Raw genomic sequence first — 24,620 nt, 5'->3', positions numbered from 1 at the left:
GTGGCTTCAGACTGGGGTGCAGCCAGTGCAGGGGGATACAGGGATGAACACACACCCTGACCTCATCTCCTCTCTCCTCTTCTTGTGGGTGTCCCCAACAGCCAAACACCACCCACAGTCCACTGCTTTGCTCCATACAGTCAGCCTCCAAGGCAGAGAGTAGAAGCGGGGGGAGTGGTCTGGATGGGCTAAGGGAGGCCCCCCAGCCCAATCTGCATTTTGTAACAAACATTATAACACAAACTTGTAATTAAGGGCCGTTCTTTCAATTGAACAGGCTATTTTTAAAAAAACTACCTTATCCATAGTCATCTTTTTGTTTTTCTGTGAAGACAGAGGCAGACTTATTCCTGGACTCACACAGCCCTGGGCCTGGTCTTCAGAGACCATCTTCACACCCAGTTGATCTCTCTGTGATACGTGCTAACACGCAGGATGCTGTTAAGGCTTACGAGGTGCGGCGTGCAAGGGTGTTCAGCACAGAGCCTGACTAAGAGTTGCATTATTATAACTAGTCCCCTCGCTGCTGTCATGGAGTCCCTGGGTGGTGCAAATTGTTATCGTAATGCACTCGGCTACTAACTGAAAGATTGGTGGTTCAAGTCCACCCAGAGGTGCCTCAGAAGAAAGGCCTGGCAATCTACATCTGAAAAATCAGTCCTTGTAAACTCTATGGTGCACATTCTATTCTGATACACATGGGGTCACCATGAATGAACTTCATGGCAACTGGTGTTTTTATCTGCTGCCATGCCTGGCGTACACAGGATATTAACAAGGCACATTGTATATACTCAAAAAGTACTCCCAGGGTCGATTCCCACACCCTGTTTACTCCATAAGCGCCCAAGCACACACCCAGCCACAGAACTCAGGGGCCAAGAGGCTGTGGGTTTGAATGCTTGAGTTTACAGGAGAGAATGCAGCACCAGCTTGACCGAAATCCAGCCACCCTGCTGACTTCCTTAATGCCCCAAGATCACGAGGCGTAAGCATTCACCCTCAGAACTGCAACACTTCCACTCAAGTGTCCATGTCGAGGCAGGTCGGACAGTGCCCTCAACAATCTCTTCAACAAGAAAGCACACAAGGCTCTTCTTTCTCTTCTGCTAAATGGTGTGTTTCAAAAAGAGCAGGCTCTGCGTGGGGTCACGCAGTCTTGTTTGTTTCTGCTCAGCGAACACACTCCTCTGAGCAGATACACTTACTAAGCATCAGCTAATTCTTTCTTTTAAACTCCACCGAGTAGATTCAGACCAGGCAAAGTCAGAGCTTCCTGGGACTCTGTTCCGAGCATCTGCGCCTGCAGGGACCCGAGTCCTGGAGGGTCTGGGTGCATGGCAGTGCCAGCGCGCCACCTACTGGTGAGCCTCTTTCAGTTCATCAGGCACCTCTGAGCTGACCGAGAGGAGGCTAAGAAGAGATTCCAGCACTTGGGGACCACTGAAAGGCTTGTAAGTGATGCTAAGCCCCACCTCATATACTCCAAGAGCTGCAGCCAGCAGAATGCATGGCTCTGAGGCCAGACAGAAAAGCTGTGCCTGGTCCGGCCCGAGGACAGCAGTTATGGGGAGGGTGTGGGCCACCACTGAGTGGGAAGAAATGCCCCCCAGAGTGGACAGTGGATGCAGCTGGCATGCATGTCACCTCCTCAGGGAGGCCCTGCTGCCTCTCAGGGCCCCCTCCTTGAGGGAAGCAGACGCTTCCTCTGCGTGCCCAGAGCTCCGCGTGGCCCCTCTTGCTGACCGGGAATCTTGGCCTTGGGTAGCGCATTTCTCATAGCACAGCCATCGTTCTACCTGTTTTTTCGTCCCTTTATCTCACCCCGTGCTGGACTCAAGGAACAGCTATCTCATAAACGCTCACAAGCAAGCAGGGGCGGGATGGGCGAAGAGGTAGCCAACCACATCTCCTTCACTTTCCAGCCCTGATGTAGCAAGGACTCCGTGAAGGTTTGATGAACAAGTGTGTGATGCCTGCACTTCCCATTTACTGTAGAAAACCAGTACCCACACAACTGCATTTATTCCACACTGAACATATACTCCTTCCTCTGTGTGGCAGCTAAGTATTCTGGAGCTTGTATTCACAGGAGTCTACAGGGCAGAAATGAGACACATGGGCATTTTCCAACAGTGATCAGCCATCCAAAGAAACTAAAGTAGGGGAAGTGGTGGAGGACGAGAGTGGCTCCTTCAGCTGGGAGTCTGGGACAGCCTCCGAGGAGGCGACAGCTGAGCTGGGGTATGGAGGACGAGGAGAGGCCAGTTGTGGGGATCAGGTGAGAGACCTCAGGGAGAGGGAAGACAAGCGTGAAGATTCGGAGTACGAGGCACTTGGGGTACAGACGACAGGGCCAGCATGGTACAGGTGAGCACTGTGGACTGGGCACTAGCTTTTTCAGGAGAGGGAGGCTGAGCAAGATCTTGCAGGTGCTGTGGGTCACAGGTGACCAGGACAGGTTTTCCTCCAAATGCCAAAGGAAGCCACTGGGAGGTTTTCAGCAGGGGAGTGGAAAGATCTGACTGAAGCCTGTGAAAGCCCCTCGGACTGCTTCATGAACAGGACGGGTCCTCTGACTGCCGCGTGAACAGGACGGGTCCTCTGACTGCCGCGTGAACAGGACGGGTCCTCTGACTGCCACGTGAACAGGATGGGTCCTCTGACTGCTGAGTACACAGGACGGGTCCTTTGAGTGCTGGGTGAAAAGGACTGGTGGGGGTGGGGGGCGGCAAGAACAGGTGGCCAGAGAGGATCCTAAGGGGGACTGACCTCATCCAGGACAGACGTGACAGTGGCCCTGACCAGGGGGTAATGAGAGAGAGAGGTGGGCAGGCTTGGGTGCATTTAGGAGCCAGACCCAGTAGGACACAGGGGTGATGGCACAGGAACAGGGTGGGGGGCCTGGTGTGTATTTTACACTTTTAGAACATCTCTGTTGAACAAGCCACACCTCAGGTGCTCAGTAGCCACATACGGCCTGTGGCTACATCTGGGACAGTCAAGGTCCCGAGTGGAACCAGACATCTTGGGCCATCCTAGCTTAAATGGACGACAGACAGGACCTTCTCTTTCTTAAGATGGATAAAACCAGGCTCCAGGTCGGGGGCCTGGAGGGCGGGAAGCCCTGAAAAAGCAACTGGTGGTGGCCAGGCCCACACCTATTACGCTGAAAAGCAACCATTAGCACTTGCACTGGGTAGGTGTGGACGGAAGAACAAAGGAAGGAAAACTGAGGAGTTCCTGCCCAAGCATTATGTGAAAAAAGAAAATGATTAAATGCGTGGACTATAAGCAGGACCCTGTGTAACTGAGACTATACGTAATTATATAAAGATCGCGTTTAAACTGTCTTAATTTGTTAGAATTATATAGAATGTCCTCACGTGGTCCATTGGTTAAGCTAGGTCAGTTAGACCTCAACAACAATTCTAACAGTGCCCATACCTCTAAAATGGTGTTTCCTATGCATTCCCTACTTAGCACCGAAAATACATTTACAAGTGTCCATAAAAACGTCCACTTAATTCTAGAAAGGACTAAAGTACAAGAACATTGACACGCATCAGCATGTCTGTCGGTCCGTCCAGGTATCCCTGACCTTCTACAAGAGCCCATCTATAACCCATGTGCAACAGCGAACAGGGCATGGAAAAATACACCACCTGGGCGTCAACAAGAACGAGGAAGCAGAATCAAAGTTCAGAGTGGGGTGGGGACATTCAAGGAGTAACCCAAGGAAAAAGCTGCAGACGTCAGTTAGAATTCAGGCTGTGGAGAGCCCTTGGATGGGGCAGAAACCCTGAAATCCAGAGGAGAGGGGAAGATTCTTTATGGGTTAGGAAAACAACTATTTGCAGAATTTGGGGTTGTGAAAGAGTTACCCTGAATTTTACAGAAGAGCAGAAATCGTTTCGGTGGCTAGATATCCTGATCTAGATAATCTGCCAGCTCGGGCTCACCCGATGGGCTCATTTTCCCATCTGCTGACCTGGGCGGCACAGTTTGTGTTCTCAGAGGCCCTTGGAGTGAATCCATATGGGTGAGATAGCCAGAGTTGCCCAGCCAAACAAGGGCGCCTGTCTGCCCTGGCCATCGACTCAATGCCTCTGAATTCTGGACAACCATCCACCCTGCAGGCTGGAGAGGCCACAGCCTGGCTGCAAGGGAGGCTAACTAAGCACTGAGGGTTAGCACAGACTTCCAGGATGGTGGAGGTGACGGGTGCGAGGGAGACTGGTTATCCACCTTAAGGAAAGAGAAGGTCCTATCATCCATTTTAGCTAGGATGGCCCAAGGTGTCTGGTTCCACTCCGGACCTTGACTGTCCCAGATATAGCCACAGGCCGTTATGTGGCTACTGAGCACCTGAAGTGTGGCTGGTTCAATGGAGATGTTCTAAAAGTGTAAAATACACACCAGACGTCAAAGATTAGTGTAGAAAAAGTGTAAAATATCACATTAATAATTTTTATATTAATTTTATGTTGAGAAGATATTTTGTATATATTGGGTTAAATAAAATACATTCTTAAACATAATTTTAAATGTGGCCACTAAAAAGTTTAAATGATGTAGGTGGCTCATATTTGTGGCTTATATTTTATCCTACCAGACAGCACCGGTTTAGATGGATTCTGCCTACAGTCGTCCAATGATTACTCTGTTATTCATCCATGTGGCTGCAGAGACAAGGCCTCTCAGTCACTCCCACCCTCTAACCTCCACTCTTCCTCACAGTTTCTGAAAATCCAACTTAACACAGTGAATTTAGTACACGAAGACTGATCTGAGTTAGGGATCCTGATTCTGGCACTTTGGAGCTGTACCGTCTTGGGAAGCCACCTTGTCTCTCAGTGCCTTGGCTTCCCACCTGTAACATATTTACCTTCCTCACAGGGAGCTTCAGCTCCTCAACCTGGCACTCACAGATGTCCACAATCCAACTCCAAGGCTGCCTTCTAGACACGTCCTCCAATCCTCCCCCACAGTCCACGTACCACACATACGCCGCGTACACCTGCATCCGAGGCTGGCTGCTAATTAGTGATTAAGAGCATTAATGCACATAAAACACTTAGAACACTGTCTGGTACATAAAAAGGAATCAATAAATGTTAGAAAAACATATGAGACCAACAAAAGAAAAAGAAACAAATTGTTACATCTTCCCTAGATCTACAGTTTCTCATACACATATCTCACCTACCCTATTAGATTTTGAGTTCTTTGAGGCAAGGAGCATCTCTATAACCACTCCAACCAGCTTTCTCAAGCCTAGAACGTGGGGGACATACAGCAAATCTTGAAGGAATGAAGAACAGATTGCTCTCCGTCATTGCCAACTCCCTTCCAGTCCTCCCCATCAGGCTACCTGTGTGACCATCAAATTCTCCTCTGGAATAGGAACCCTCCAGCATCCTTCCCTATCTCCTAGTCTTGCAGACACACAGCACACAGCTACTGGCAGATGTGAATGCGGGTTTTGTAAACATGAATTTGTCCCAGCCTTGGCCAGCCCGAGGCTCCTCTGTGGAACCCCGCCACTCCTGTGGCTGCTGGAAGGGAACTGGCTTTGTTTTCTCTTGGCGGTCTCACCAGGTCCAAATTCCAGGCCTCCTGGGGAAGGAAATTAGCTTAGGCATCCTTTTCTCCTACACAGGAGAAACAAATGAACCACCAAAATCTCGACAAAAATACAGATCAGGCTAAAGGTGGCACCTTCCCAGTCCCCCACCTCTCTCAGTCCCCACTGAACAAAAATAAACCAAAAGCTATACTTGGGGCTCCACATCTTAAGGAAAATCCATAAAGCTCACGAAGAGATAGAGGGGGAAAAAAAAAGCAAGAAAACTTAAATCTAGACAGTAACTATGCCCTGAAATATCTGTAGCCTGAATTTTAAAGAGTAGTAAAGAACATGAAAAAAAAAAAAAAAATTCTAGGTATCTAATTACTCAAAGCCTTCGCATTCTAGTTCTGAAAAATCAGCCACTGGAAATCATATGGAGCACAGTTCTACTCCGGGCTCACCATGAGAAATTGACTCAACAGCAACTGGTTTTAATTACCCGAAAAGCAGTCCTCAAAGTCTAACTTTAATCCCTCTTGCTGAGCTGTTGCCCCACTTTCCACCAAGGACAGAGGTCCTGGACCCCCGTGAAGCAGCCCTCTGGCCCGCTTGCAGATGTCCACATCAGCCCAACACAGAGCTGCTGCACACCTGGTACCGGATGAATGTTTCTCGAATCAACGTCGTTTAATCTACCAGGAAGTTAAAAGCTGGTGGCAAGGATGGAGTGGTTGAGAAACACTTGGAGGAGAGCTAAGGAAAGCCCAGTTACCAACAGACAAGTATGCCTTTAGCACTTGTGCCAATTACACCAAAGTGAGTTTGCTGAGTAAGGCTCCCACATCTGAGCTGTTTTTGGAGACGCTTCATGATTCACACCCAAATCATACAAGATTGAAGAAAATACTGGATAAAATCAACCCAAACATTAAGTTTGGGGGAAATATCTTACTGGACAAATTAGAAAAATATTGGTATTGTGCTTCAGAGAAACCCACTTCTTTCCTCTGGCTGCAGAAGCAGGAACAACCTCAGTGGCAGACGGAGAGGGATATGAGTTATTTTAAGACAGCCTGCTCCATCCTCCCCTTGCTAGCCATAACCTCACACTTACACTCACTGTGCTAATCTGGCAGCCTTGGCCCGAACGCAGGGGAACGTCCATTTATAATAAGGATTCAGTGACATGGCTGGGCTCGGGAGAAGGCCAGTTGGGTCTGAAATGAGGATTCTCCGCCTGGGCTAGCTAGTGAAGCTGCTCACAGCTGCTGTTCCTAGCTGTGCTTGAGAAGGAGTCCAGCAGGTGGATTGATGCCAGCTGCAGACACAGGGTTTCCAGAAGAAGCTCATAGTTATGTCCTCTAGAAGAATCCAAAGTAAGAGAAAATGGAAACAGTGGCTGGGGAGGATCCCTTCATCCACTTATCTACCGAGTTCCTACTATGCGCGAGTGAATAGGTGGTGAGGGAGAAGGAGCGACAAAGCAGACACAGAGGTGAACAAGTAACTTGTACGTGAGAGCCAGGAGTATTCCATCCCATGTAGGCTGACCTTTAACTATCATACTTTGTACATGTTAGCAGGAGGGATCAGTCCCTGGAGAAGGATATCATGCTTGGTAAAGTAGAGGGTCAGTGAAAAAGACGAAGACCTTCAAGGAGATGCTTTAACACAGTGGCTGCAACAACGGGCTCAAGCATAACAACGATTGTGAGGATGGCACAGGACCAGGCAGTGTTTCGTTCTGCTGTACATAAGGTTGCTGTCTGTTGGAACCGACTGGATGGCACCTAACAACAATAACAGTATTATTCTTATTGCTATTTTTGTTGTTATTGTTTAAATAACTTTGGCCTCCTCACATGGTAGAGCTCACGGAGAACCTGACAGTACAGTTGCTGTCTACCTGTCTTCTCGACCAGAACTGGCCAAGATTCCTACAGAATCAAGAAAACTGAGGATGTGTGCATGTATCTTTGCGAGAGAGAGACACACACACATACACATGCACACACAGGCTTGACTGAGGTCACACAGACCAACACACAGGCTTGACTGAGGTCACACAGACCAACAAAGTTGATGGCAGACTGGGAATTAAGGCAGACTATGATACCACAGACTCTAACTGTACACTCGCGTGTATGTGTGTGTACATGATCCCTTGTCAGTGTTGACTCTAATAGTTTGAACAACGGAATTACCAAAAAGGGTTCTTCAGATTCCCTCTAAGCACCCAGCACCCCCATGTCCTCCCAACCTTTATGACAGCTGAGCCCATGTCAAGACAGCCGATGGAACACGAGCAAGGTGCTAGCATAACCACTGCCACCCCACAGGTGTCTGGGAGCCTGCTTTGTTGTACCAGTCTCTTTCTTACATCATTCCATTTATTCCAACAACCAACCTAGAATATAAATACTATGATTATGGCAGGATTACAAGAGGAAAATGATGCTCAGAGAGGTTGTGTGATTTGTCCTTGTCCTTGGCAGGACGAGGAGTCAAAGACAATCTACGTGATAATGCCAAAGCTGAGTTCCTTCCATTTCACCACTACCTTTGCCTGGGAGAAAACGGGAAAACTCAGGCAAAGTCAACATACATTTATTGAGCAATTCAGATAGGCTAGTTCATATTATCCTTAATGGCTGGCATCACCCCAAACCTCCTCTGATGGCCTGAGGGTCAAAGACAGATGAATGAAAGAGATGGCCCACCGGTGTGGTCATTTTTAAGTTCTTACCACGGATCAACTGCAAATGGTTCACCTGCTATGGATTCCCACAAGTGAGATGTGGGGCATTTGCTTGGGCCACCGTTTATGGGAACCTCACTATGGCTACCAGTTCTGGTGAAACCATTCTGCACAGTGTTTCAACACTGAGAAGAATAAAAATGACTTATATTGGTGAGTCTGTGAACTACCAGGAGATGCCTGCTTTTCTAAGAACTTTCAGCTGCCTCTCAGTGGGCACAGCTCTGGAAAGTGCTTCAGACAGACTATTTGCAAACAGACGATCTGCTGCATGACTAGCAGACACAGAAGACCAGAAAGGCGCAGCAAGGACACTTGCAGATGGGAGCTGATCACTTCTACTGCTGCAGAGAGGGAAGATACCCTGGCGACATCTGACACCTAGCTCCATTTCATTCCTTTAAACACCGATAGGAAGTTAATTCATTCACTGGCAGAAGATCCAGGTTTGATTGTTGGATTCTGTTCCATTTGAATTTGGAAAAAAGAAGTTCTAGAAGGCCATACTCAGCCACACCAAACACATAACTCCTACCATCCCCAACAGAGAACCCCAGCTGAGCGGCCTGGAGGTGGGTAATGTGCTAATAAGCACGTCACTGTCAGTGGCTTTTTCAATCAGGTTTCTCAATAATACTGAGTTACATTTGGAATTAGCTAGTCAGTTAACCTAGTCGCTTTCTGATAAAAACATTGTTGAAATCAAACTATTACCCTAAGGCCCTTCTTAAAGCATGCATATGGGATCCACATGAGGTGGCCGTGACTCCTCTAATACCAGGGTGATTAGAGCAAAGTTGGATGACGATGGAGCTCTCACATGAACTGTTTCTAAACAATGATGCAAGCGAGACGCGAGCTGGTCTGCACAATTCCTCACCGATAAACATTTGCATAGCAGGCACGGCTGCTATTTTCTAATTTTGATGAAAGAGGAAAAGGCATGTGGGGTGGACGGGTGTGTGTGCATATGCGTGTGTGTAGACTGCTATAAAAAATGACTCACTTTCTTAACTCTGAAAAGTAGTGTTCCCTATATTATTCTTTATACTTTCAGATCTTCTTAAAACAAAACACACAAATCCAAAGGGATGGCAAACCCGTGGCACACTTACTGCCAACACCTCTCCTGAGTCCACCGTAGACACTGTCAGCAAATGAGGGCCCCCACCCAATGAGTCTGATGCTGCCTCAGAATCCTCCTCAACACCGTGCTCCAGGCAGCCTCCACTGGGGATGAGCATTGAGAACCATAGCATAGGCTGTCCTGGATTTGCCCTAACCCCACTCATTTCAGAGCCAGCGAAAGCGACGCTGAGACAAAGCAAGTGGTTTACATACCAGGTCACCAAACAATGCTACCGGATATCGTTTTTGTCAGAAATGGAGTAAATCTCAACTGTTTCAACTCAGCAAAAAATGTGAACAGCTTCTACCCACAAGGCGCTGTTCGTGAACAATGCCATTTGGGGGCAAATCCCACGGCAATGAATTTCCGGGGATTCTGGGTCTAATTTGTTGTATAAAATGTGATTTACAATACGTGCGACTTGTGTTAGAGCGTGACAGTCCATTTGTTATATAAAGGTATCCATTGTAATGGGTTTCAAGCTATCTTGAGTTAAAGAAAACATCACATATTGGCATGCGTGAAATAAGTAAATAAATGTATGTAGACACATACGGGTTAATGTATAAAGACAAAACAGTAAATATACTTATCCTTCATTATTTATACATTATGTGTCAAAATACTATTTATAAACTATTACAACAAACTCTTCTGGACAATACTATGAACTGAGCTTTTAAAGTAAAAATTGCAGTTAAGTATCATCATTGCAGAACTGAAGAAAATCTTCCAAGATCGTAAAAGGAGAAGCACAGAAACAAGGAAGCATTTCTCTTACCAGTGGCCTGAGCTCTGGATGTGTCAGAATATATCCATTATTCGTGATTGCAAAGGCATAACCGTGAATCCCTAACTGAAAGAGGAAGCGAGAAAGAAACCTTCATTAGCTTGCTCCCTGGTGAATTCACAAAGCAGAAAGCAGGCAGACATTTAGTAATTTACAGCTTAAACTTGGCATTCATAACCCTTATCAGCACAATATTTCATTAAAATGAATACAAGGCACTGATCCTTGACATTTGGTGGAAATGAAGACCTGTCACAGGATAAGCTCAGCAAATAGCACAATTTAAAATGTCACATCCCTACGCTCGCATCCAAGGCCCTTATTTTGATTTATTTAAAACAAAAACACTTTTTTTTTTTTTTTTTTTTTAACAAGAAGGTGGTTAATGTTTCTGGAAAGACCCTATCTGCCTAAACAGAGTTTCATCAACCTGAGCGTTTTCTCTCTACCTGGTATAAGCAAAGAGGGGGCCTCATGCTGGATGGGCACCCAGGCTTCCCACAACTCCACGCCCACGGGGGCCATCTAAAACATGTACTCTCCTAGGCTGTCATTTTCCATAATTCTTCAAGGATGAAAGTGTCCCCACTAGCCTATATAGGGGCCTGCCAAGCCCTTTTATATCCCTTTGTCTTTAAACGGTGCGGCTGCCAAGCTTTTCCATGAGCGCGTCCATCCACATAAAGCCTGGGTAATTTTCTATGCAGAGTCTCACTTAATTTATGTTTTCTGACTAAATGGGACTATGGGAAATAGTTTGAGAGCAATGAAATGTTTTATTAGCTTTAAAAAGTATGTAATCAAATTTAACACTGCACTTATTTAAATAATAATCCCGGCTTTTTGACAATATTTCTATTACACAGTTGACTGCACCCATTGGCTACAAATTTACCTACAAATCATTCGCGTATTAAAATGGCCTCTGGCATAAAACCCTTACTGATTTCTCCCTGAAGAAAGAAAATGTAACCCATTTTTGCCAGAGCAGTGAAAAGAGAAGAAGAAAAAAAACAAAAAAACCCTCTCTTTTTTTCCGATGGGTTATTTCATAGTTCTGAGCCCTTGCTACACTGTTATTTTTCTTTAAAATTCTCTGCCACTCACATTCTTGAATATGATGCTGTTAAATGATCCAGACAACAGTTTACAAACCAGGAGTGACCCTGGCTGCTTGTTAGCTTAACATCAAGGTGATGTGAAATTACCTTCAGAGAATTTAACACCAGCAATTAAAAGTTCCCCTTGCATTACATAAATACTCATGTCGTAGTCAAGGGCAGCAGACATTTTCTCCTGGAGTTACCTGGCACAGCAAGTCTTAATGAGATTGTGTTTGACTCTAATAATAAAAATAGATTTCATTATGCTGCGAAAGATAAACCGGAGATTCCTGATCCTTTGAGGTGTGTATCATCTCTTTCATCTTGTCCTCTTGGAAAAATGTCAGCCAGAGTCAACGCTGCATTAATTACAATGATTATGTCCCAATTAATACAGACTAGAGGGGTCTAAAGGAACTCTGAGAGCTTGACTTTTTCCATTAAATAAAAAAGTTGATACTTGATTGTAAATTCAAACTCAAAACTGGACTAAACAAACGTTATCTTACAGTGAACACATTAGCTCACTATAAAAAATGAGGAAGACCCTCAACGAGATGGATTGACACGGTGGCTGCAACAATGGGGTCAAGCATAACAACAATTGTGAGGATGGCGCAGGACCCAGCAGTGTTTCTTTCTGTTGTACATAGGGTCGCTATTAGTGCGAACTGACTAGATGGTACCTAACAACAACAATGCATTAAATGCCATTATTATGTACATTACTTCCGTTCTCACTGTGCTGATGGGAAGTAAAACTACAAAGAAGGTAGGACTCTTTGTATATGTACGAAATAAAAGAACAAGCCCTAATAAAAATGATAATAATCCATTACTCGTGAGTTTCATTAAAATCAATCAAGGCATTTGATTGTTTAATGCCTATCTTCCCACAGAATATAAGCTTGATGAGAGCAGAGCTCATACCACAGGGTTAAAAAAATATGGAGGTGAGGTTGAGATGGAGTAGAGAGGAGGAGGAAGAGGAGCAAGAGCAAAAGGAGGAACAGGAAAAAGATCAAAAAACTGGAATTTAGCATGGAGCCCACAAAGCTAAGCTAAACACTCTGCTTCCACCCCTGTAGTGCAGACGCTGAGCTCACCTTCCCAGCCCAGGGCCTCCAGTTCTTGTCTAGCCGCCATCTCTGCTCCCTTATTGCTCGTTCACAACCCAACCCACTAGACTCTGCCTTTGACCACCCAAGATGCCACCAAAACTCCCTTCTCTACAGTCGCCAGTGGCTTCGTAATTGCCAAACTCAATGGGGCATTCTCTCTTGATCTTCCTGGCTCTATCAACCAAGTGCTTCCTCCTCCTCCAGGCTCTCTATCCCCTCAGTTTCCAGGCCCCACACTCCTGGGTTTCTCCCTCTTCTTAGACTGTCCCTAGCTGACATGCACACCTTTTCCCAAGGCTCTCTGTGGGAACCAGAGGAGGGACAGCTTAGATTAACCTATGTCCATTACTACCTTCACCCTAGTGTGTGAAAACGCTACACTTATTTTCCTGCCTCCCCCAGTGCCCTTGCCTGCTCTGACTCTCCTCTGTCCCAATACACTTCAGCAACCACCCATACATTGCTGATCTCCAGACCTGTGCTCCAGCCTCGGCCTTTCCTCTCAGTGGCGGATCCAAATATCCAACTGTGTGTTACCCATCTCTACCTGGACATCTCTCAGGCCCCTGAAACGCACCCAGTCCAAAACGGGGCTCTTCCCTTAAACCTGATCTTCTTCCTCTTCTCTCTCTCAGCAGGTGGCACCAGCACCCACTGAGACTCCCAAGTTGGAACCCTAAGCATCAGCCTTAGACTCCTTTCTCTCTTTCATCTTCAGCCTCTCAATCCAAGTAATCACTAAATCACACTAATTCTTCTTCCAGCAATTACTCAGATTCAACTCTGCTCCCCACCCTACCACCACTATCCTAATTCAATGCATTTCATAATGGTCCTATCTGCCTTTCCTGCCTCAAAGCTTGGCCCCAACCAAGTCACCCTCCAGATCTGTCAAAGTCAAAGGTAACTCTAACATGGTGCTCCCCTGCTTAAACCTCACTAAGGACCCCTTTTGAGTGTAAGACAGAGTCCGTGGACCTACCCATCAGGTCTCCCTGGAGTCTGACCGCTGTCTCCATCCACTCACTGACTCTCAGGGCACATGGTGGTGACAATAACTTCCATGCAGTTTTGTCTTCCACCCAGATGTTTATTCACACAGTACCAACTGCCTAGGGCAGTACTCCTTCCCATCCTCCCCCTAGCTAATTCTTACCCACCCTGTTGGCTCAGTCTCAGGATCATCTCCCATAAAAAGTCTCTCCTGACCCTTCCCTTTACTCCCTCCCTTCTGAGCACTATCTTCCATACTCCCTGAGCGTAATTCCATTACTAACTTCACCCTAGTGCATGAAAATGCTACACTTATTTTCCTGCCTCCCTCCTAGGGAGCTAATTGGTTCTCTTTCCTTCCTCTGCCTTGTTCTAGACTTAAGGCAGTACCTCCTCCATTAGAGTGAGCTATCTGTGGGAAGAAGCCCATCTTTGGCTCTAGAGTCCCTAGCACAATGGCTGGCATGTGGCAGGTGCTCAGCTGAAGTTTGTGTGTATTTAAGACATTTACCATTTTACCCAAATAGTTATCTAGTCCATCGTTAAAGGTTGAACTAGAATAAATATTTAAAATATTTAAAATGCTGGTTCCTAGAAAAATCTTCTTAATATCAGAAGCAGCCTGGTTAAATTCCTCTCCAGGAGAACGTTTAGAGAAAACAACATCAGAATGTTTGGTTTGTTGGTTGGTGGCACACAGATACAAACTACTGCAGACGCAAGACGAGAGATTCTGAGCACATCTCAGAAACATTCCGTGGACAAATCTCTCAGAGTCAAAAGCATATAACATGACAAGGTCCAACATTGGTTTTTGGCCACAAATCAATATACTGATGAAATCCCTAACTCTTGTTTCATCTGAAATAGAACCAGTCTTCCTGTCCATTTTAATGTTCAGTCCCGTGGAATAATAGAGAACAGATCAGACACAAGTTCTTCCAAGACTCAGGGCCTGCCAAAGGGGCCTTCATCCTAAAGCAGCTCTCCTGGAGACTAGGAACCTGAGAGGCCCAAAGCCTGGGGAAGGAGTTTCTTCCCTTCCAAGTAGAGAGACTTTGGGCTAATGAAGTGAACCCAATTATAAAATGGCTCGTTATGGTAACAGAAGCTATGGTGTCTGGAAATTATTGCTGGGGTGTCTGGAATTCTTGATAAAAATTACAGGAAGTCTGAGCGCTTGTGGGAAAATCTATGAAGCTAAGGGAAGAGCACATATTCTATCTTCTGGGAAAACCCCAAGAGCCAAGAGCTGACTCATCTTTACAAGGTGTTAATCGGGAGAGAAAGGCGTGATTTGCACCCTGCTCCCTGGAGCTCTCCTCCACTGGACCAGGGAGGTATGTTCAGCGCTGGCTGTCCTGGCTGACGTGCATACCTTTTCCCAAGGCTCTTTGTGGGAACTAGAAGAGGGCTGACTTAGATTAACATATGTCATCATATGTCATACCTGCATCTCTGCGTGATACCTGCACCTCCGGTTCCCAGCCTGACCCGCCAGAAAGCTGATCTCCCTCTATTCTTTTGTTACACTTTGTTTTATTCATCTTTTACTAGCCGAGTGACACTGACAAAGTTACTTCAAGTATCCTCAACCAAACTGGGGCCAAGAATGGTGCCCACATCACGGGATAAGGATTCAATGAGAATTATGTGCGTAAAGCACTTTGTGCCACACTGAGCATGCTAAAACACTGTGATTGTTAGCTGCTATCAGATGGGCCCCTGACTCATGGTGACCCTGAACACAACAGAACAAAACACCATCCGACTGTGTACCATCTCTATGACTGGTTGCAGATGAGACAGTTGTGATCCAGAAGGTTTTCGCTGGCTGATTTTCAGAAGGAGACCACCAAACCTTTCTTCCTAGTCCATCTTAGTCTGGAAGCTCTGCTGAAACCTATTCAGCATCCCAGCAACATGCAAGCCTTCAGTGACAGATGGGTGGTGGCCCCTCTTGAGATGCATTGACTGGGAATGGAATCCAGGTCTCACACATGGCAGGCAAGAATTCTATCACTGAACTGCCGCTGTGCCCATCAACAACCATTACCTGCTGCTTTTATTGTTTTAATTACCCTATTATTATTATCATTGTACTTATTGTTTTTAATGGCATTAGGGTCACAGAGGCTTCAATCATGGCTCTCCCACTTGCAGGTTGTAAGACTTGGCAAGATACTTCAGCTTTCTATGCCTCAGTTTGACTGTAAAAGAGAATTACTAATAGTGTCTACCTATTATTAAGTGCATAATGCCGTAAGACCTCAGTAGATTGCGTGCCAAAGGACATTAAGCCACAGGGGAATCATTACCAATTCCGTATTATATTAATGGACTTACTGGGCATATCAAATAGTACCCTGTGCTTGGGTTTCCATATACTCTCATGTGAAATAAGGGGCTTAAGGGTTGTTCAAAGACAGTCTCTAAGTTCATTGCCCTCTGCAGTCCATCTGTAAACCTGAAGATGGGAGGCCTTTCCTAGAGCAGTGAGCCAGCAGGTCTGGACACCTAGATCTGGGGATTTCAACCAAAGTACAGTTAGGGGCCACAAAGCCTTCCCCTATACCACCCTTGACTTTCCGCCTCTAGGAGCCTACACAGGTTTCCAGCACTTGAATATGTAGGTTTGGATGAAGTAGGTGCCCCTTCTTGCCTCTGGAAACTGAATTCCAATTACAGAAACTTTGGTGGGTTAGGCTGGTCGTCAGGGCCCCCTAAGCAGCAGTAGGATTTTTTTTTTTTTTGAACATTTTATTGTTGTTCAGGTGAAAGTTTACAGAGCAAATTAGTTTCCCATTCAACAATCTATACACAGCTTGTTCCATGACATTGGCTGCAAACCCCTGAATGTGTCAGCACTCTCCCCTCTTCTTCCCTGGCTTCCTCGTGTCCATTTGCCCAGCTTTCCTGCCCCTCCCATCCTTCTGAACTTTGCTTTTGGGCAAATGCTGCCCTTTAGGTCTCGTACAGTTGATTGTTCTGAGATGTACCTTCCTCACTGGTGTTATTGTTCACTTTATAGGCATGTCTATTGTATGGCTATAATGTGATCTCTGGGAGTAGGTTCAGTTCCAAGTTTGAAGAGTGTCTAAGGGCCACAGTCTTAGGGGTTCCACCAATCTTCATCAGGCCAGTACGTCTGGTCTTACTTATGAGTTTGAATTTTGTTCTACATTTCTCTCCCACTCTGTCTATGACCTACTATTGTGGTCCCAGTCAGAGCGGTGGGTAGTGGTACCCAGGCATCTAGTTCTTCTGGTCTCAGGCTAGTGGAAGCCATGGTTCACGTGGTCCATTAGTCCTTTGGACTAATTGTTTCCTTGAGTCTTTGGTTTTCTTCACTCTTCTTTGCTCCAGACAGGAAGAGACCTGTGGTTGTTTCTTAGATGGCCGCTCACAAGCTCTTAAGACCCCAGTCGCTACTCACCAAGGTAGGATGTAGAACATTGTCTATATGGATTATGATACGCCAGTTGATCTAGATGTACTCCGAGACTACGGTACCTAGCCCTGAAGCCCAGTATCTCAGTCCTGGGAGGTGCATGGTTATGGCTAAGAAGTTTTCATTACTGTGTCCTCTGTGTGTACTACAGCATACGTGGGTATATCTACAGCATATACACATAAATATGTATGTGGATGTACTTCCATATACCCTTCTGCCCCAGTTCAGCTTACATATCTACCTATATATCCACTAGCACGTTGTTTGTTATTACTGTTGTTGTAGGATTATATACGTATTAGTATTTACCATTGTTGCCTTTCACTCTTATGTACCTTTCAGCGTCTTCCTCTACCTTGATTTTGTTGTGCTGACTTCTCCCATATTGTGTATTATCTCTCCCTTCACTAAAGTTAGTACGAGTCTACTAACTAGTTAGTGGTTTTCCCTCCTCCCACTCCCATCCACGGTAACCATCAAAACATGTTTCTATGTGAAAACCTTTTCCATACAATATCTGTCCTTTTGTGATTGACTGATTTCACTCAGCATAACATCCTCCAGGTTCATCCATGTTGTGAGATGCTTCACATATTCATCATTATTCTTTAACATTGCACAGTATTCCACTGTACGCAGGTACTGCAGTTTGCTGATCCATTCATCCACTGACAGGCACTTAGGCTGTTCCCATCTTTTTGCTTTTGTAAATAATGCCACAGTGAATACGGATGCGCCTATGTCTGCTTGTGTCATGGCTCTTATTTCTCTAGGATATATACCGAGGAGTGGGACTACTAGATCACATGATATTTCCATTTCTAGCTTTTTGAGGAAGCACCCTATCATCTTCCATAGTGGCTGAACCATTTTACATTCCCACCAGCAGTGTAGGAGAGTTCCAATCTCCTCACAGCCTCTCCACCATTTGTTATTTTCTGGTTTGTCGATCCGTGCTACTATTATCAGTGTGGCATGGTATCTCATTGGAGTTTTAATTTGCATCTCTCTAATAGCTAATGATCACGAGCATCTCTTCATGTATTTGTTGGCTGCCTGGGTGTCTTCTTTGGCGAAGTGTTTGTTCCTCTCTGCCCACTTTTTAATTGAGTTGTTTGTCTTTTTGTTGTTGAGTTGAAATTTTCTATAAATTTTAGAAATCAGACTTTTGTCAGATACAGCATAGTCAAAAAAATTTTTTCCCAGTCTGTGGGTTCTCTTTTTTCTCTTTTGGAAAAATCTTTTGATAAGCGTTAAGTATTTGATTTTCAGGAGGTCCCAATCATCTAGTTTGCCTTCTGCTGTTTGTGCTTCTTTAGTTATGTTTGATAGTCTATTTCTGCCATAACTTAGGGCTCTTAGGTTTGCTACTATTTCTTCTTCTATGCTCTTTATTGTTTTAGATTATACACTTAGGTCTTTGATCCATCTTGAGTTAGTTTTTGTGTATGGTGTGAGGTATGGATCCTCTTTCATTTTTCTGCAAATTGATATCCAGTTTTGCCAGTGTCATTTGTTAAAGAGACAATCTTTTCCCCATTTAATGGGTTTTGACCCTTTGTTGAAGATTAACTGTCTATAGGTGGATGGATTTATTTCTGGGTTCTCAATTCTGTTCCAATCGTCTATGTGTCTATCGCTGTACCAGTACCAAGCTGTACTGACTACCATGGCTGTAGTTCTGAGATCAGGGAGTGTGGGGCCTCCTACTTCATTCTTCTTCTTCAGTAATGCTTTACTTATCTGGGGCCTCTTCCCTTTCCATATAAAATTGGTGATTAGTTTTCCAATTTCATTAAAGAATGTTGTTGGAATGTGGATTGGGATTGCATTATACCTGTAGATCGCTTTGGGTAGTATTGTCATTTTCACAATGTTAAGTCTTCCTACTATCAGCATGGAGCCCTGGTGGCACAGTGGTTAAGAGCTTGGCTGCTAACCAAAAGGTCGGCAGTTCAAATCCACCAGCTGCTCCTAGGAAACTCTACAGGGCAGTTCTACTCTGTCCCACAGGGTCACTATGAGTTGGAACTGAGTCGATGGCACACAACAACATCATGAGCATGTTATGTTTTTCCATTTATGTAGGATTCTTTTGGTTTCTTGCAGTAGTGTTTTGTAGTTTTCTTTGTATAAGTCTTTTACATTCCTAAACCCAAAATCCATTGCCATACAGTCGATTCCAACTCACAGTGACCCTATAGGACCGAGTAGAACTGCCCCATAGGGTTTCCAAGGAGCAGCTGGTGGAATTCAAACTACCAACCTCTTTGGTTAGCAGCCGGGCTCTTAACCACTGCACTACCAGGGGTCCTTTATGTCCCTAGTTAGGTGTATTTCCAAGTATTTTATATTTTGGGGGGCTACTATAAATGATATTGTTTTCCTGATTTCCTTTTCAGAGTTCTCTTGGATAGTATTGAGGAATCTGACTGATTTTTGTACCTTAATCTTGTACCCTGCCACTTTGATAAATCCTTCTATTAGCTCCAGTAGCTTTCTTGTAGAGTCTCTGGGATTTTCTATGTATAGGATCATGTCATCTGCAAATAGGGATAGTTTTACTTCTTCCTTACCAATCTGGATGCCTTTTATTTCCCTATCTTGCTTTATTGCTCTAGCTAGGACTTCCAGTACAATATTGAATAAAAGTGTTGATAAAGCACAACGTTGTCTAGTTCCCATTCTCAAGGGGAATGCTTTCAATCTCTCTCCATTGAGAATAATGTTGGCTGTTGGTTTTGTATATATGCCCTTACTTATTCTTAGAAATTTCCCTTCTATTCCTACTTTGCTGAGAGTTTTTATCAAGAATGGGTGTTGGACTTTTCTGCATCATCTGAAATGATCATGTGATTCTTTTCCTTTTTTTATTTATGTGGTGAATTACACTGACTGATTTTCTCATGTTGAACCATCCTAGCATACCTGATATGAATCCCACTTGCTCGTAGTGTATGATTTTTTTTTGATATGCTGTTGAATTCTGTTGGCTAAGATTTTGTTGAGAATTTGTATGTCTATATTCATGAGGGATATTAGTCTGTACTTTTCTTTTTTAGTGGTGTCTTTGCCTGCCTTTGGTATCAGGGTTATGCTGGCTTTACAGAATAATTTGGGAGTATTCCTTCCTTTTCTATGTTCCAGAATACTGGAATAGTTTGAGTAGGATTGGTGTCAACTCTTCTCTGAATGTTTGGTAGAATTTTCTGGTGAAGCTGTCTGGGCTGGGTTTTTTTGTTGTTGCTGGGAGTTTTTTTAATGATCTCTTCAATTTCTTCTTTTGTTAAGGGTCTGTTTAAATGTTCTGCTTCAGTTTGTGTTAGTTTAGGTATGTAGTGTGTTTCAAGAAATCTGTCCATGTCTTCTAGGTCTTCAAATTTGTTTGAGTACAGTTTTTCATAGTGTTCTGTTATGATTCTTTTTATCTCAGTTGGTTCTCTTGTAAGGTCACCCATCTCATTTGTTGTTTTGGTTATTTGTTGGCATCTTCTCATTCTTTTCCTTTGACAATTTGGCCAATGGTTTGACTATTTTATTGATCCTTTCAAAGAACCAAATTCTAGTCTTGTTGAGTCTATTGTTTTTCTGTTTTCTGTTTCATTTACTTCTGCTCTAATCTTTGTTCTTTCCTTTTTTTCTGGTGACTGTGGGCTTCTTTTGCTGCTCTTTTTCTATTTATTCAAGTTGTAGCGTTAAGCTATTGATTTGGGCCTTTTATTCTTTTTTGATGTATATTTGTTTATTGTTATGAATTCTCCTCTGAGCACTGCTTTTCCTGTGTTGCCCAGGTTTTGATATGCTATGTTTTCGTTCTCATTTGATTCTAGGAATTTTTTTTACTTCTTTTTTAATTACTTCCAGTAATTTTTCAACAAGGTGTTTATTCAGTTTCCATGTATTTGATTTTTTTCCCCTGTTCTTCCTGGGATTGAATTCTAGTTTTATAGCTTTGTGGTCAGAGAAGATGTTTTGTATTATTTTGATGTTTTTGAATTTATTGAGGCTTGTTTTGTGGCCCAAATTATGGTCTATTTTGGAGAATGATCTATGTACACTGGAGAAGAATGTACAGTGTGCTGCTGTTGAGTGGAATGTTCTGTATATGTCTATAAGGTCAACTTGATTAATTGTGCTATTTAGATCTTCTGTATCTTTGTTTAGTTTCTATTTGCTCTGTCCTTTATTGAAAGCGGTGTGCTAAAGTCTACTAGTATTGTGGAACTGTCAATTTCTCTTTTCAATGCTGTTAGAGTTTGTTTTATGTATTTTTGAGCTCTGTCATTGGGTGCATAGATATTTATTATGGTTATGCCTTCTTTGTAGATTGTCCCTTTAATCATTATATGATGCCCTTCCTTGCCTCTTATGATGGATTTTGATTTAAAGTCTATTTTATCAGAGATTTATATTACCATTCTTGCTCTTTTTGGTTACTGTTTGCATGATATATATTTTTCCATTCTTTGATTTTTAATCGACTTATGGCTTTGTGTCTAAGGTGTATCTCCTGAAGGCAAAATATTGATGGGTCATTTCTTTTTTTAGTCCATTCTCCCATGATGTCTCTTAACTGGTACATTAAACCATTTATGTTTAGTGTGATTACTGATAGGTATGAATATACTGTTGTCATTCTGTTATGCTTTTTGTTGTAGTGTTCCCATTTTCTTTGTTCTGCTTAATTTTCTGTGCTGAATTCTTCTCATTTATGAATATATCATGGACTGCTAGAAGAATAAACAAATATGTCTTGGAAGAAGTACAGCCAGAATGCTCCTTAGAAGCAAGGATGGTGAGACTTCACCTCACATACTTTGGACATGTTATCAGGAGGGACCAGTCTCTGGAGAAGAACATCATGTTTGGTAGAGGGTCTGCAAAAGAGAAGAAGACCCTTAACAAGATGGACTGTCACAGTGGATGCAATCATGGGCTCAAGCATAGCAGCGATTGTGAGGATGGTGCAGGACCAGGCAGTGTTTCGTTCTGTTGTACACAGAGTCACTGTGAGTCTGAACCAATCTGATGGCACCTAACAACAATTTTTTGTTCATTTCTTTCAATGTTGTTTGTTTTATGTTTATTGAATCTTTATGGTTTTCTTCTTCTTTATTTTGGTGAGCAGATTTATTAACTTTCTTTAGGGTTACTCTGACATTTACCTTTATCTTTCTAAGTTTAAAATGGTCTGTTATTTCCTGACATTGCTATGAATTCCCCTCCATATGGACATTCTATCTCTACATCATTTATTCCTTCTTTTGAATTTGTTGTCGCTTACAGATTGACATATCTGGCTCCGTTTTTGGTTCTGTATCATTGTTTTACTTTGGAGATTTTTCTATCTGGGTGATGCCATCATGTGGCTTACTTTCAGGTTGTTGTCTGATGCCACTGGTTCTCTGTTGGAAAGACTATGTTTTATATTTTTTGCAAGGATGGTCTGGTTTTTACAAATTATCTTAATTTTGTTTATCTGAGAATATCCTAAATTAGTCATCATATTTGAGAGACAATTTTTCTGGGTATCTGACTCTTGGTGGGCAATTCTCTTGTTTCAGGGTTTTATATATGTCACCCCACTGCCTTCTTGCCTGTAAGAAACCAGAGCTTAGTCTTATTGGAGTCCCATTGCAGGTGATATTTCATTTTTCCCAAGCTGCTCTCAGAGTTCTCTCTTTATCTCTGGACTTGGAAAGTTTGATTATGGTATGTCTTGGTAACTTTCTTTTGGGGTTTATCCTGTATGGGGTTTATTGAGCTTCTTGGATGGAAATCTTCTTATCTTTCATAATACTGAGGAAGCTTTCTTCCAGCAGTCTTCAAAAATTCTGATTTTTTTTTTTTTTCTTTTTGTCTCCTACTGTCCTGGGATTCCAATCACTTGTAAATTATTCTTCTTCATAGTGTCTCACATAACTCTTAGGCTTTCTTCATTTTTTTTTTCATTCTTTTTTCTGATTGTTCCTCGAATAAATTGGTGTCAAGGGATTTGTCCTCTATTTCACTAATTCTTTCTCCCATTGTTTCAATTCTACTTCTATGTCCTTCAGTTGAGTTATCCATCTCTGGTATTTTATTGTTAATCCTCTGGATTTCTAGTTGTTGTTTTTGTATGATTTCTATTTGTCTATTTAATCTGTCATTTTGTTCTTGTATAGTTTTCTTGAATTCTTCTAGGGTTTTGTCTGTGTTTTCCTTGAACTCTTTGAAGATCCTATGTGTATGCCACTGGATTACTTATCAGGCAGTCCCATTACCATTTCTTCCTTAGGAAGGTTTTCTGCCCCTTTATTTTGGTCACTTGGTTGAGCCACCTTGCCTCATTTGTGTCATTTGATGTTGTCTGCTGTCTCCGAGGCATTAAGGTGTTATTTTATTTATGATTTTTGTTTTGTTTTGTTTTGATAAATTGAGGTGGGTGCTCTCTCCGGTAGGAGAAGGGTGGAGCGAGAGGCTGCAAAGGAGGGAGGGAGGGAAAAAGAAAAAAGGGGGGCGCTGTCTATTGCTCCATGTTTGCTACCTGCCCTACCAGTCAGGTACCACCACTGGAGAGTCGTCCTATGTCTGGGTCCTGATTTCCTCTCTGTTCTGTGTACCCCAAGATCCCTGAAGCTCTCGTCCCCCCTCCTGTACTTTCCCTCCTTAGCTCCAGTTTATGTCCTGCTCACCTTGTTTCACTTCGGGTATGCACTCACAGTTTCCTTGTCTCCTATTGGGAGTTCCGAGATGTTGTCTTGCTATGCTCCTCACCCACAGTCACTACTGATTTTGTCTCAAAATGGTCCTGCTGTGCCAGACTGGCTGGCAGGGCACCTCTGTTCTGTATCTTTCTCTGTTCACTGCTGTCGGTTTCTTTTTCCAATGGGTATTTGATCTAATTCTATATCCTTTCATTTGATGCTCAGGGTTCCCGGGTTGTCATTTGTATCTGTTACACTTTGTTTCTCAGATCTTTGCTGCAGAGGGATGGCATGGTGTGTCTGACTAGGCTGCCATCTTGAATCACAGCAGTAGGATTTTAGAGGGTCCTCAGATTGGGCAGAGTTAAGTTTTTATCTGTGTAGACCTGCACAGACGTGTATAGACTTCAATAAACCCATACAAACCCAGTAGGGTTGTATAGACCTGCTCAGATCCGCCCAGTTCCTATTCTACAAAAAAAAATTAGTCCCCCAGAATGAGAGTAGAAGGGCCTTTTTACTTCTTGTTCTCCCCACCGCTATGGAAAGCATATTGAGTTGAATAGAGTTCCCCACAAATTTACATCCACCCAGAACCTATGAATGTGACCACATTTGGAAATAGGGTCTTTGGACATATAATCAAGTTAACCTGAGATCATACTGGATTAGGCTGGGCCCTAAGTCCAATGACTGCTAGCCTTATAAGAAGAGTAAAATTTGGACATACAGACACAGAGGATACACACAGGGAAGAAAGCCCATGTGAAGACGAAGATAGAGATTGGAGTGATGCTTCCACAAGCCAAGGAACACAAAGGATTCCTGGTAACTACCAGAAGCTAGGAGAGAGGGATCGATCAGATTCTTCCTCAGAGCATGCAGAAGGAACCAACCCTGCTGACACCTTGATTTCTGACTTCTGGCCTCCTGAACTGTCAAAGAATGAATGTCTGTCATTTTAAGCCACCCAATTTGTAGTACTTTGTTATGGAAGCCCTAGAGAATTAATGC

At 43.6% G+C, this 24,620-nt stretch overlaps 1 protein-coding gene across 1 annotated transcript in view; it reads right to left on the bottom strand.

The window, feature by feature from the left end:
• CACNA2D3 (calcium voltage-gated channel auxiliary subunit alpha2delta 3) overlaps positions 1–24,620 on the bottom strand; it is a 1,058,385-nt gene that overhangs the window by 235,672 nt on the left and 798,093 nt on the right. The window contains exon 17 of the mRNA XM_004368627.2: positions 10,241–10,315. Coding sequence (XP_004368684.1) covers positions 10,241–10,315 — 75 coding nt within the window. The remainder of the gene's footprint in view (positions 1–10,240; positions 10,316–24,620) is intronic.

This window comes from Trichechus manatus, unplaced genomic scaffold, assembly GCF_000243295.1.
Source record: "Trichechus manatus latirostris isolate Lorelei unplaced genomic scaffold, TriManLat1.0 scaffold00001, whole genome shotgun sequence".
Taxonomy (NCBI): Eukaryota; Metazoa; Chordata; class Mammalia; order Sirenia; family Trichechidae; genus Trichechus; species Trichechus manatus.
Note: the sequence above shows the minus strand (reverse complement) of the source record. Positions and strands in the feature narration are given on the sequence as shown.